Raw genomic sequence first — 15,854 nt, 5'->3', positions numbered from 1 at the left:
ACCGAAGTTTTATCAGTATTATTAACACAAAGTATGAGTATTGACTCGTACTCTAGGTCATACTGACTGCTTGTGCAAATTAGCACTGGGTACTAAAAGTTGTAACATAATTGCATTACTTTTTCCGAATTACAAATCGTTATAATAAGGTATAACATATATCTAGAGATATTTCAGCTGAATAGGGATACAATATGTACAAAACGAAATGTAAAAGACAAACAACTTATGTCATACTGAAATTAGAGAGAAAGCGTTGTAATAATAGAACGAATAATGACCTAATCATAGGTATAGGGCGCGTTTTTTGTTACACGATGTGGCAGCGTGCTTGTTTTCGTGAAGGAATTTGATACATGTTTACAGCTAATGTAGTAGGTTCTTAATAATTGTCACAATATTAGTCTACAGTCCAAGTTCGATAAATTTGCCAAAAAAAGAAACAAGTTGTTTAAGCCAAACTACTTGTTTACACTAAAAAAAAATAATGATTAAAAACGTTTACGAATACATTCCTTATATGGTAACAGCATCACTTCGATACTGTGATGGCAGAGTCTAGCGAAGTTTGGATAACCCTCAATAAGACTTTCACGATACGTCCTGGATGTGTATGAAATACTGCTTTCTCTAATTATATTTTTACATTTTCTTAAGAAAACTGCGAATATTTTATTCATGTTAGTAATTTGTCTTAAAAATGACATCATTGCGTCTAGACTAATTGATGAGACACGCCTTTGTCTTGGCTCTTCTAGGCATTATTCGACCTCCTTGTTCAGATCAGACGATTTTACATTTCGTCGCGGAATATCATGTAAAAGATTTCGAAAATGTGGAATTTGGAAATCACCAATAAAGACAGCAAAGAAAGTGGCACGCGAATCACATATCATTTGGTATTCTGGTCTCGTCTCGGTTGATTTGCGTTTCCCAGAGGGGCGGAACCAAATGAAAGTATCTGATCAATTATTCATGAAACGGTTATTTTCAAAAGGCCCACTCAGCGTGTACACTGTGTACACTTTGGGAACTGAGCTGGCGGCGAGCTGAGTAACTTTTGCCACATTCCCATGCAAATCGCTTTACTATATAGTTGATCTGATTATGCTATAGTTACGATTCGTGTATTTTCTACGTATTAGTGTTTAACAACCTAGCTGCCAGCTTTTAGTTTTAGCATCAGTCTTCCGTTATATTATCAACAGTGTTAGTGCGACGCGGCGTGTTAAAGTTTTGTGGTATTTCGCGGGACCAGCTGACACCATTGTTTTCCATCCGTTGTTTGACTACTCATGGATTTGTTGAGATACAACAAGTTGCTTTGGTAAATTTCAAGTGATTATAATACGGAGATTCGGTTAAATATAGTAAGTACTATTGCTACGTTACCCGCTGAACATTTCCGTGTGGCTGGGATTTTCCTTGTTGGACGTATATTTCTTTCAACATGGCCGTTCGGGCTCCAGTTCTGCTATTTCTCGCTGTAGCGTTTACAGCAACTTTAATCCACAGTGCGACTTTACCGAGGCTAACAGTGCCCCATAATGTACATTCAGGCTATGAAATAGCCAGGTTGCGGCACGTTGGACAGAAATATTCAATCAATGCGGTCGGTGATGCCGCGAACATTTTTCAAGTGTCGTCGGACGGCGTCGTAACAACGCGAAGAAAGTTAACAAATCGTGCCAACACTGTAGTCGTTCTTGGTATCGACCAAACGACAGATACAAACTCATGGCAGGAAATATTTAACGTTTACATCATAGACAGTAAGAATATTATTAACTTCAAAAACGAAAAATATGTTGGCGCACTTAAAGAAAATAGTGCAGTCGGAGCCGCCGTTCGCATTGACAATTTTTTTGCCGTTTTGCCGCCTTGGCAAACGAACGATACAAAAATAGATTATTCTCTTATAGGCGAGCACACGGATCGATTCCGGTTAAAACTTTTACACAAAAAAGGTGTGAACCATGTACAGATTATAACCAAAGAAGTGTTAGATCACGAGGATGTCAGTGAATACAATTTTAAAGTGAAAGCCACAACAATTAGCGAGGTGCCAGACTTTGTGACAGTCGATTTAACCATCAGTGTTATCGATGAAAATGACAATGAGCCAATATTCGATCAGGATTTTTACTCCGTCCGCATTCCGGAAATTACTGCCAGAAGAACAAGCGTTTTGCAAGTTCATGCTACCGATTTAGACAGTGGAAAAAACGCGGCATTGGTGTATAGTCTATCTTCTTACAACCCAGATTTTGTTGTTGTGCCCAAAACTGGTGAAATAATCGTAACCTCATTTCTGGAAGCGAAGGATTACGAACTGACATGTTTGGTGCGAGATCAGGGCGAACCAGTGCAGTATGGCATTCCAGCATTATTGAAAATCACAGTCACCCCTGTTGATGACAGTTTACGATACGAACAGATTATTCAAGATGTGATGAGTTTTGCAGCCTCAAATGGGGAAGATGAAGAAAATAAAATGGCACTTCGGAGGATGAGGAGAGATACGCTGCCTGAAATGAGAGCGTCAGTGAGAGAGGATGTTGACGTTGGTACCCTAGTACTTGACATCAATGTAATTCCAAGCGATCCAACTAGAGACAGATTCACAATGATTGAACCACTGAATCCACATTTTCGAGTTAATTATGGTACTGGTCAGGTCACTGTTATCCAGTCATTGGATCATGAAACCAACCCAGAGGAGGAATTTACAGTGGAAATCACTAAAGAAGGTGATTCAGGTGAGTTCTCAAGTACTAGTCTAGTATTTAATTCCAGTTAATATATTTTTATGAGACAGGTAGGCTGTTTACGTTAATCATGTTTGAATTAGATTTTGGAGAGCTGTAATTTATATTTTAACCACTGCTTACATTATTATGCCACCGTATATTACAGGTAACTATTTTATAAGTACTTCTGTACACACTGCAAGAGGACTGACTGATACTTAGTATTACAAAAATTATTTTCTCTTTGAATGTCTCACCAAATTTCACTGCATCTCTTAAGTGTCATGTCAATTGCTGTTGGTTTCTCCTGTGACCATAAGTGCTACCCTTGTGTTTAATAGCACTTGAGTTACTTTAATTATTAAACTCAGCATGCCTATTTTTGGACACAATTGCATGAAACTCCATTCTGCATTTTACAAATGTCAAGTATGTAAAATAAATGTAAGAAAAGAAAATAGATTTTGACAAAATGCTATCTTGGACAGAACTACACAGAGACACTCTAAAGCAATTACCGGTAACCGTGATTTCCAAAGTGTTTGTGTTGGTGCCTTTTAACGATGTTCACAGATGTTCACTATATCATCTCTATCAGCATTTTATCTAAGTTGGCGTAGAAACTGAGTTTCTCTCAAGCTCTGCAGACAGGCCAGCTGGTAGTTTGATGTAAAATTCCAGTTATTGAATAATAGTTCAAACATTGATGGATAATAAAGGTGGCAACTTGTAATTTTTATACATTGAAAATTAACAATTAAGAATTCATTTTTTCAATTTGATTGGAAAGTGTCTGTTAACTGCAATTGTAAAGTGCGCAAGTGTTCTTAAAAAGTTTTAAAGAATCATTTAATCTACCCAATACAACATGCAAGTTTGATGTTGCCAGTGTACTGGTACAATTCCTCTCTATAAATTTCTGTTAATGCCTAAATACCACAAATCTCAACATTCTATATCCGAATTGTTTCATCATCAAGTTCAACCACACAAATCCTTCGCTGATTGAAAAAAAAAATCGTCTTGAGTATGCACTGGATACTAACTTTGAAGGAGAAAAACACTATTACCACTGTATTATATATACGTTAACTTTGAAAGTATAACTGCTGTAACTAAACAAAGCTTGCCAATAATTCTTGAAAGGACTAGGATACAATCAAAACAAGTGAACTGTGGAGGACAAGTATAGAGGTGGTAAAGTGAGCATGTGTGTGTGTTCATGTAGCGTAAAGCACCCATTGAGATTTGCAGCCTGGGTCATCGTATAGGGCAGTACAGACTATAATTCTACACAATACAATCAGTATTTGCATCTAAATTGCTAACACACTTTTAATTGTAATAGTAATTGTGTGGCTTCTTTTGTCCGATTATTTGGCTTTAATAAGGTTATAAAGAGAACTGTGGTTTGTACGTGGGTACTACTTAGCCTCTGTTGTTACTGCAGTTTGTACCCCATCTGTACTGTGTTTTGGTTATACAGATGGCTTCTTTCTTTTTATCTATTTGTTTATCCTTGACAAGCATTAGTAAAAAATGTCCCAGATGTTGGGTTTCAGTGAATGCAGTAAATTGTTTGCGATGATTGCAATGTTTGGATTGAAAACATTATTACTTATGTGAAAAACATCCAATTACTGGATTGTAAAGTGGAGGCTTTGTGGAGTTACTCTGTGATGGTGTCTCCTTTTTAGTATTTGGTTTGTTCTGCAGTATGTTACCCTTTAAATCGTGGTGAAAAGTGGTAAAATGATAGGTTCTATGAGTTTAAGGTAGGATTCAATGTACATTGGTTTGAGATATACTTGTCTCCTTGGTAATTTGAGACCAGCCTCAAGGCTGTTTGTAGACTGACCAAAAGTGGATTTGTTAAATGTAATTATTGCATAGGACCGCAGTTGCTGTTAAACCAGAACTCTCCAATCTCTGGGGTTGCACCATGGAATCATGGGATACTATTGTTCTTATTGTTTAAACAACTAATCTGTCTATTGTTTCCCATTGTCTTTTTAATCCAGTAAATAAATACACTGAAAATGTATCCAATAAACAACCCTATACATGCTCAGAGATTGTAGTTGTTCTTTCTGGCTGTTGTTATGCTTCAAATCAGTAGAATGCCCTTGACATTGAACTTGTTAAAATGAGATTAGCTAGTTCCCTCAGCCACTTAATTATGCCTGGACCATTGTGGAGGTGAGGGAAACCATCTCAATTTATTTGTATACTGATGGGTGATATCAACTGCTACTAAAATCAGTTACACACATTTATGCAGTTGCATTGGGAGCATTTTGATTGTTTAGTAAGTCTTACCTGGTTATTTGTCTCTTATTTGTGTTTTATTTTGATGAAACATAACCTGAGAAGGCACAAAAATCAAGTTGTTGTGTTTTTCTGAGTGTGTATACAGTGTTGTTTTACAATACTGTAAAGAATACAGTATGTGTGTGCAAGTAAATACCATGTCCGGTATGTTCACTGTTAGTCATTTTGGACATGCATGCATTGAATTTATGAGGTTTGGGTTGCATGAATTGGTGTTGGAATAGCAAGAACATGCATCCTCCCATCCATACATGTATATTGTTTATTGTTTTCAGCCGTATACTGTTTATTCTAGTGTCCAATTACCCCCATTTGCATTCATTAAACATGCTTCATTTTTTCTTCACCAAATCCAATTCAGCTGGGAAGTGTCTTATATAAACAACTTTCTTTTAAAATCCCTGTTTTTAAAATTGTTTCTTTTTGTGCATAAGAATCAATTGTGTCATAAAAGAAACTTAATTGGTCAGCACGTCTTGTATAAATGTAGTATTAAGTTTATGGCTGGTCATGCCGTACTACACAATGGTTGTTTTCTTAGGTTTTATATTTTGTCAATTGGCGAAGCCACTTATTGTGACATTTTTTTCAGTGCATGTGGTTGGCAGTAGTTAAACAGACAATTCTAGTATAAGACTGAAATGTTTTTTTCAAAGTGTAAACTGTCTTACAGGTGTTCTTGGTTTGTTTTTGTCATCTTGCATGACAGATGGTATCAACACAATGGCCTCTTTAGTTCCAAACAACTTTAACATCCTAGGATAGAATTTGCTTTTGTTGTTCAACAACCCAGCTAATTTGGTATAATGTCCTTTTATTTAGTCTTTGTTCTTATTCATGTTTGCTTTTAGAGTGTCTGTCAAAACTGTCATTGATATGTGCATTTTCGCATATTTTTCTGTGATTGTTTTGTTGCTATGCAACATCGTGAGCATCTGGATGCGGTCAGAACAAATATTATAGCAGATTAGAGGTGTATGCACGCATACAAAAAATACACATCGGGATGTTATTTGCTCTGTGGAAAGTAGTGCTTTTAATATCAAAACATTCAAAACTTTAATATGTGATAATGTGAATAAAACAAAATAAAATAAAAAAAAAGCTCCGTTTCAATAAACAACAAATGATACTGATAAAAGCTATACCATAGTATTTACCTAGTTTGTGATGTACACATAAATCTCATTGTTAATGCATGGCATGGTGTAAGGTATGGCATGGCAGGGTGGCTGTACTTATTGTATTTTAATATTACATTAAAGGTCAACATTACCAGTAGTTTCTCAGATTAATGTAGAAATAGAAAATAATATTGAGTCTCATCCTTAAAATGTGAAACTGAGTACATGGTAAGGATGACAGTCAACAACTGAGTCTGATGTTCAATCCCTGGAGATGCAAGTGATTTACAACATTAATTTATTGTTGAGTCTTTAGAATTCACTTGCATTTTCTTTTCACCAGTATGATTTGTGACAAAAAATAAAGCAAGCTTGACAGAAGCTTCATGCTTCATAATTAGAAATATTTCATGATGCAAGTTGCCAGACAACTGAACCCTTGTGAATAGGATAAAATTAATCGGAACATAGACACAGAAATCTGTAGTTTGATAATATAAAAACTTGAATCACTAGTTTTTAAAATCAAAATTCTTGAAAATGAAACTGAAATTATGTAACCATTTTGATCAAATTGTCCTAGTTGAATAATTTGCCATTTCAATACCACTTGGTTTTACTTGCATTCCATTCCACAAATAAAGACATGGTATTAAATTCAAGCATAAAGTACATATATTCACAGGAAATGTAATAATTAAGAGCATTGTACATACTTTTGTGTGGTGTGAATATTAAAATGCATGAAAAGAAATACCGGTAAGTTGACTTCAGGGAATTTTGTTCTTTTACGCTACTTTACAGGAATGACAGATTTGGGTGTGAGATGGACATACTGAAGCTCTTGTTGAATTATGTGTCGGATGTTGGTTTTCCTTTTTCCAAGGAATTACTTCATCCCTCTGTTTCCTTGATTATAAATAAACAAGACATAGTCTGTTAATGATTAAATTTTAGTTTACATAAATAGTTGTGACATGGTGTAATGATTATAAGCTGAGTCATACAAGTAACCTGGGGAGTGCAACGATACAGGAAAGTGGGAGGGGCCAATATGTGAACTCATCATCATAAAATGTACAGCCTACCCCAACTCCTACTGCTGTATCATATAACATCTGCTATTCCTCATGCCCATGGTAACTGATATTTGGCTATATTCCAATAAATGTTAACCATATCGTCAGTGTAGTTTTGAGTTTCTCTAATTAAACCCACCTTCCTTACTGTGTACAGTTATTTTCTGGTATACATATCTTGACTACAGCCTTATTTCAAAATGATATGGAAAATAAATATTGTAGACTGATCAATAACTTTCTTTTTGCTCCGCTGTCCACAATTCTTATAATGTCATGCTAATAATGGAATGGCACAGCCACAATAAAATACAGTGAGGCTTCTTTTATTAATAAATTACATGAAACAAACTGATTCAAACAATAATACATTTTTTCAGTCAAAATATTAAAGTCTACAGCAGTATTATGCATTGCTCATTGAGTCTGACTGTCCAGTAAACTGAGTCAGACTGTCGAGTAACCTTGTCTGGTGATGCTCGGATCAAATATGTCTGCTTAGCTCATACATTAGTATGAGGAAAATTTCAAAAATCTTTGTAAAAATATGCTATTGCCTTTCTGTTGAAAAAAACACATATATAATGTTATAATAATGAAATATAAAAAGTTATAAAAATACAACTAACTTACCAGTACATGGTATTTTGAGCATACATGAGTTCTAATATTAAAGTACATGTACTAAAGTTTACATGTCTGAAATAAACCATAATTCGTTTACTGTGATACTCTGCATTATTCATGAAATCAAATGTAAAAAACAAAGAAGGTCATGTCCCAACACCATATTCCTGTGTGAAAAATTCAAAATCATGTGTTTTGATTATTGCGTCAGATATTCAAACTGCGTCGTTACACGCAGTGCATGAGTGCAAAATAAAATGCTTGGTCTGGCCATGAAGTCCTACAGATCTGTTTATATCTTAATGGGTTGACCTAATATGTAATAATATTCATGTCTGACCTCAAATGTTTTTCCTTTCATCTTGGTCAATTAAAGTACGCTAGTGTACATCACATAATTGAAATATAATAACTATAATCTGGTCTAATATTTAAAAAAATGCATGGACTGTATTTGTTTGTTTTTTCACATAAGCGATCAAATAGTGTAAGTATGGTATTCTCAATAGTATGTTAATGAGTTGTACCATGCTTGCAAATCCTCAGCTCTTGTGTGTGAAATGCAAAGCAGGAGCTATAATGATTAATCCTGTTAATTTAGTTAATCTTGAATATGACGAATTTAGTATATGTTGTGGGGGGGGGGGGATTTGGACTAGGAAATGTTCTGGCCTATTGAAATTACAGTACACCAGATTATAAAATCCTGCCTCAAGTTAATGCCATGACAAATTTTATGTTTTATTTTTCAATAAATTTAATTTCATCAGACAAAAATAAAAATGTGGCATTTATTTTTTTGTATAGCTATTCTATAATATTTATGTTCAGCTTTTAGGAGGTAGTATGGAGTTTGAAGGACACGTTTGGCATAAATTAGTGAATGTGAATCAAGACCTCATTTACTTTTATTTCCAACATCTGAATCTGATTCCTACTTCAAAATATATATAATCGCTCCTGTCACAGTGTAGTTTGGCCCAAAATGTGATTTACAATTGCATCTGCTATCTTAAATATAGTACAATTGTTTTCTTTTTAATTAACATATATTTTTATATATTTTAATTTACTAACTGGTTTGGTGATAGGACTGATATAGTTTGCGCTGAGAAAACCCAATTTGAAGGCCCAAATTTCTAGAACTGCCTTGGACTAATTGGAATTGTGAATGAAATATTTGACTATTTTGACTGTTCATCGATTCTATGATAGCTGTCAATTTTGAGCCCTGTTTTGAGTATATGCCACCAAGTTTACTGAATCTGGTTTACTGCATGAAATTCTTTTTTGATTGATGGCTTGGAAAAGACATGACTGCAAGGATGAAAGCTCAAAGAATTAATGAGGAGTCATCTATAACCAACAATTAGTCTCTTTGCTCAACTTGTAAAACAATTGTAACCAGTTTTGCTTCAGTTGGCCCCTATAGAATTACAAATAAAGCACCTTTTGACCTTTTAACCCTTTGCTAGTTCATACTCATGCTTATCAAAAGATTCATGGATTGTATATTAATTTTAGTTTGGGAGTGTGACTGTTTTGTCTGTATTGGGTAGCTGGAGGAGTCCCCCATCTGTCACTCCTGCTATTGTAGTGCCGCTCAATAGAATAATCATTAAAAACCACACTCTGCACAATGGCCTCATCAAACTCTAGTTAACATTACAAAGTGTAGGTTTTTGGGACTGTGTAAATTCGCTGCTTGTAATCTTTGGAAATCCAATCAATTAGAAGTGCATAATTAATTTGCCAATCTGCTCTAATTATAATTAATCCCATGGGGACAAAATAGAATTTAATTAAAGAAAATCAAAGTGTGTGTCTGTGTGCGTGTGCTGTGACAATTCATTTGTCTAGGTCCTTTTGTAGTATATTCTATTGTTATTCTTTGGGGCACTGTACATTCCATGTTCCACCCTCTACTCCAGTTAACAGTGAAGTACTAGAGTCTCTAATTTTTTCCTGGCAAACAATTCAGAAAATGGTCTACTTCTTTCTCCTTCATGTGTCCAGATGGTGTGTCCCATTCTGTGGTTCCCGTTATGTCTCTCTTGTTTGAAGGGACACTCAAGAGAGTGCTCAAGGCAATACAACAAACTGACATGCTTCACAGCTTGTTGTTAAAAAGTGGTATTTAAGGTAGACTGGTGGTTTTTAAACAGGCTGTAAAAAGTTGAGGGCTGATGATTGTGGGTATCTTAGCACATTTAGTTGACAGGTGTTCTATTGTGGGGTTGGTTGGTTTTCCAACATAACATGCACTTTGCACATGCTATGGACACTTTTATTATTGTCAGGGTTACCAAAGTGTTTTGTGTTAAATCTGTTTGAATAGTGACAGAGTTTGTCAGACATTTGAAAAGAATAGCGAGTCCCTTGTGAGTTTTAAATATGAATTCTAAATCCCTCAGTTATGTGTTAATTATTGGATAGATTATTCCAGGTTAGGTTTATAATTTTCAAAAACTGCAGAGCCGCTGATTGCTGCTATATTAGGCAAATTGAAAATGCAAAATTCAGCTTGTAATCACTGGAATATGTCAGCTTGTTAACCCCCAGAATTCAACGATGCAAAATGCATAGAAATTATACAAAACTGACATTTAATAATAATTCTCACTGGGAATTCAGTGTTTATGTTTTTCTGCTGGGATAGAAGGACTGTGCTATTACTCAGATAATTTGAAGTGAACTCATTCAAGGGAACTAAACATTTTATAAGTGCAATTCGCCTGTAGCCGCAAATTCCATACCATGCGACACAAGTAGCATGTTTACATAAAAATAGAAATGACTGTGTACAAAATGAAAATAGCCTTGTAAATGTAAAAAAAAAAAAAAGCTATGTAGAGCTATGCACAGTGTGAGTGAGTTACATTAACCTTGAACCTGCAGGGGTTTTTTTTAAGTCATCATTTTTCATGCAAACATTTTTTGGTCACATTTTATGCATTTTTGTGTATTTACTAATTTCTTTGTTAATTTCGGATCTAAAACAGCATGCAGACATAATCTGGCCTTTGATCAAAATTTCCCCAAAAAATAAGCAATTATGCATCTTTATTTTGTGAACGGTGACAGAAATTGTCTTCAAAAAGTAATATATTGAAACTTTTGACATTTTGGCTTATACATGTATGATGTTTTTTTCTGATACCAGTGATAGGCATTCTCAAAAAAAATATAAATTACAACATATTATGCAAATTATTCATGCAATTAATTTTTTCGGTAGAACTGTAGCCTGAGTAGATTATTAAGTGAGTGTTTCCCAGTAAAGCTTAAATTTCTGATTTATGTCAATACTAAATGAAATCTATTTTGTCACTAATCAAATACTGGATAAATCTGATAAACTTTACTAAGTTATTATTAGGTTTTGAGGTTTCAATATTTCTAAATGCAGGTAATTTATTCTTATCACACTTGTAATATAATTATGGTTTTATGATATTGACCTATAGCTAGGCAGTAAATTACTAGTTGTGTACACACAGATAAATTCATCAATTTTCTTGTAATTTTGATGCTTTTTGTTAAATCATTACTGGTAGTTTGGTAGAACATAAATGATTCTCCATAATTTTGAGCAATATTTCAAGTGACCTCTAGTAAAGAACAAAAGTCTATAGGGACTCAATTTGTATTCAAATGTAAGCAAAACTGTTCAATTTTTCTTCCAAATTTAATAATAATATCCCTACCGACTCTATGCTATATCTGCCTATACATATGATATAATCATAAATTAGGTGCGACTTAAAAAAATTACCTATCGTTTTATTTTGCCCTAGGTCTTAGAATTATAATAGGTTTGCCATAATAACAAATACATATATAGATTGCTGGTATAATCTGATTAAATAACATCGTAAAACCATCTATTAATAAAATTCAAGTCAGAAAACGTGCAGAGTGGTTATTTAGCGATGAAATTAAAATATGAGATGGATATGAAAACTGCTTTGCCTTCAAGCTATTGCTAGTATAATAACTATGTCATCTAGTATTTCATATTAGAGTCTGGCCAATCAAATCTGTTGGTATGAAGTGACTGGAGTAATGTTTCGACTAATAGATATATCATATGCACCCTCACATCCAGGATCCTGTCTGCCTTTCTGTACATGTACATTTGATTCTTGCCAATGAACTGGAATTACCAAATATCATATTTGCTCTTATTAGCGTAGTACATGCAATTGTGTGAATTATAGATGTCAATAAATGATCCAGCTTACAATAAGTGCAATTTTGTGTGTATGTGTGTTTTTATTGAAGATGGGCTTCTAATAGAGCAAATATGGTACACGTGTGATGAGTGCTAAAAATACTGTTTTATTTTTAATTATTTAAATAGCAAGATTGTTAAACAATATATTGAAATTACAATTTATTACAAACTTCATTTGTCAATTATATGCCAGTCCAAATTCACAGATTACTTGTACTTGTATAAGGTATTTGGTCAAAGAATTGAATTGAATCTTATGATCTATATATTGTACACTGTCATTTACATAAGCAAATACTAGTATGCTAGGAATAGAGAAAATATAGAGAGTATTATAATCCCTTAAATACCCTGAAATTGTGTAAGCGATGGGAAAAATACAAATAAGTTAGTGAAGTTAGCATGTTCATGGTTTCTTTGTTTGCCTTATTTTGTGCATTCAATGCATGTACATTTTGTGTATGTAATTGGTATTGTGAATGAAGATATTAAATTGTCTATTTTTTTCTATACCGGCAATTGGTTTATGCAGAGATAAAGTACTGCTAGATAATTCATTCGTGTCTTGTTACTTCTAAATTAAATTATATGGTGTATAAATTGTATATATGGACAGGTGATCTCACAGGTTGGCCTATGTGATTACAGTATGGATATTGAAATTTGTCATTTTAGAATAGAATATGTAATCTATGAACTGGGTAGACATCTTCTCTGTCTCTCAGGACAATGAAAGGTTGGTGCTAGTCAGATGTCCTGTATCTTAGTTCATTGAAATAAAACATTGTCAAACCGAATTCTTGTGCCATCAAAATCCACTTTTGGTTTGCCAGTTTTTTCACACAACACTTTATCAGCAAATTTGCCCCCCCCCCCCCCACACACACAAATATATTGTTCTGTACTTGTTAATACAACTGTAATTGTATAATGCAGTCATGAGGAATGAATTTTGAATGATTGTTGCTATACATGTAGTGCTAAGTGACTACATTGGTCTGGCAATAGCTTTGACCATGGCATCTTGCTATTGGAAATGTGCTATGCTAATAGTGTATGCCTATTCACATTCATTGCTGGAGTTTGGGTGACCCATGGCAACAATAGTCTGACCTGCAGGGATTGAAATAGAATTTTTTCCCTGCATGCACAGTGTGCATGTTAAATTTGAAATTTACCTGCACCAACTTGTTGTGAAATGCACCACTTTTAAAGTTTAAATAAAATTGACGGGTTCTCGATTGATGCGATCACGAAAGAATTTGCTTTTTTTTAGTTGTCTTACAATGTTGGTTGAACTTAATTTAGGCTTAGTGAATATAATGAGAATTTGTTGTTAATTTCTACATGCACAGTGTGCACATTAAATTTTGAGTTTACTTGCACTAGCTAATAATCTATGTGCATAGTGCAGTGTGCACCAGAGTATTTCGATCCCTGACCTGTCAAATATGGACAAATAGATGCGTAATTCTAGTTAAATAGACATAATAAAAATAAATAAATAAATAGGTTTTGTTTTCTATAATAATTGCGATAAAACTATGTGATAGGTTAGGCTAAGGTTGTATTATAATCAGTTTAAGCAGTATAGTTCATTCATTCTGGCGCATGGTTGTCACTAATATGCAAGTTGGCTGTCAGTTGGTTTCACTTACTGGTTATACCGGTACTCTCATCAACATATCAACATTTTTTTTGTAAAAAACAAACCTAATTCTCTCCTACTCTGGAAAAGTGAATGTGCCTGAAGTTCATTTGTATTATAGTTTCTAGTACATTTAAAAGTAAATTAGAATATGAACTCAATGAAACTGTGAAACACAATCTGTTGCCAAGTTTGTACAAACAATCGACAAAAATCATGGCCCTGAAGGCACTGAATATTGACTTATTCTGACAAACTACATTGAATTGTATGCAATACTTGAATAGAGCAAATACGCATGTACATTGTGGTTGTACACACGACAGATTACAAGTACATGCAAATACTGAACACAAATACATTGTGTTCACAGCTACAGGCTGGTCACTCTGCTGAATAGTTGTTTTTACAAATTGAATTATCATCAACTTATGCCGTCAACTTGTTTGACCAGGCGGTTAAAACCTCCCAAATAAGGGTTATTTTAATTTGTCGCCGAATACCCAATTAATTTGCTGACTAATACCACCAATTTATTGTCCAGCTGCCAAGATTATAACCATCGTTGGCGTTGGACCAAGTTAAATTCAAGTTGCTGTCGCATTCAGTGTATTAGCTTATACACATATAGCCCTTCACTAATCATAAGACGTCCCAGCCAGTAATGAAGGGATTATGGCCATAGATAAATTTTAAAAGAAGGCAAAAAAAGTCCCACACTAAGCTGCTTGGGCAACTCGATCTTAATCTGTATATTTTCTATCTCTATTCTGTTGCCTGACACAGTATACCCCTCTTTCTTCAGCTTGTAAATTGCTCTTATTGTGATTGTTGTTAAAGGGTTTTCAAAACAGACTATTTCTGTGACCTCAGATCACTAAATATAAAAGACTTGTAACTGAGACTCCATCTGGAGACTCAAGCGGTATTTATTGTCGGCCTGAGGCTACTAACGTGGGCTGGTATTTACTAAGCAAAAGCCTCACATAAACAAGCATGTGTGTGAATGGAAAGTTTTCTTGCTTGCCCCTTTTATGTTTGATGACCTCAACTTGGTTGGTTTCCCAGTATTTACACACCATACAAGCATGCATGCAGACATGCATGGTGAACTAATTATAGACATTTGATAAATAAAACTGACTGTACATTATGTTGTGTGAAGGTCTGGGAATTTCAATTATGTGCAGTTATGCAAGGAACAGGAAGAGTACATGTACAAGGAACTCTGGAATCCTTATTAGGCACATGACCTCTATTCACCCTGAGTGCCTCCATCTTTTTATGAGTTAATGAAATATTATTGTGAATTTTGATATGATCATATAAATATGATAACTAAAATGTTGAACAGCATTATAATAAATCTCTATATTTGATTTGCCTACAAAGCCCCACTTAATATTAAATTACATGTAAAATAAAATGGATGGTGGTGGATAAGCCCCATAAATTAAATATGGTTTCATTTTGCTGGAGAGTACTGTAAAATACGGACAAATATTACTCTGAATATTATCATGTATTTATAGGTAATATTTGTACCTCATTTGTATGTTGAATTCATTAATTTGTAACTTGGGAGAAAGGGGGGGGGGTCTGTAAAGCAGGAATTGTTCAGTGTGATGGTGTAGGGTTTCCCACTCAGGAGAAGGCTTGGTTAGAAGAGGATTGGATTGGGTGCAGGATCTCCGGGATGTGGTGGCTTCCTTTTAAATTCTATATTACCGGTAACACATCTATGCCTACAAACAATTTTTCATACCATTTGATTTATCATTTAAGTTTAATTTGTAGATGATGGAACCACTAGTTCATTAATCAAATGTAAAAATTTGTGTGGTAATATTCAATTTAACTCATTAATTTATTGTATGTTGTATCACGAAAATGTGCTTCATTTAGATCATAGTTATAATGTATAATTATTATTGGTGATTAGTAGGACAAGTATATATCAATAGAAAACTTGTTTGTAGTTTGGATTTCACCAAGATGAAATTAATCAAATGCCTTCTGTAGTGACAAATAGTTTAGGTCATTTAAAACCCAAAGTGT

At 34.2% G+C, this 15,854-nt stretch overlaps 1 protein-coding gene across 2 annotated transcripts in view; it reads left to right on the top strand.

The window, feature by feature from the left end:
• The first annotated feature begins 1,034 nt into the window (after nucleotides 1-1,034).
• Nucleotides 1,035-15,854, top strand: part of LOC100374578 (neural-cadherin-like) — a 58,346-nt gene continuing 43,526 nt past the window's right edge. For both annotated transcript variants that reach the window (XM_085500335.1, XM_085500334.1), the window contains exon 1: nucleotides 1,035-2,759. In XM_085500335.1, coding sequence (XP_085356461.1) covers nucleotides 1,451-2,759 — 1,309 coding nt within the window. In that variant the 5' untranslated portion in view covers nucleotides 1,035-1,450. The remainder of the gene's footprint in view (nucleotides 2,760-15,854) is intronic.

This window comes from Saccoglossus kowalevskii, chromosome 6, assembly GCF_978046115.1.
Source record: "Saccoglossus kowalevskii chromosome 6, keSacKowa6.1, whole genome shotgun sequence".
NCBI classification, from domain to species: Eukaryota; Metazoa; Hemichordata; class Enteropneusta; family Harrimaniidae; genus Saccoglossus; species Saccoglossus kowalevskii.
This window is presented reverse-complemented; position numbering and strand designations above follow the sequence as displayed.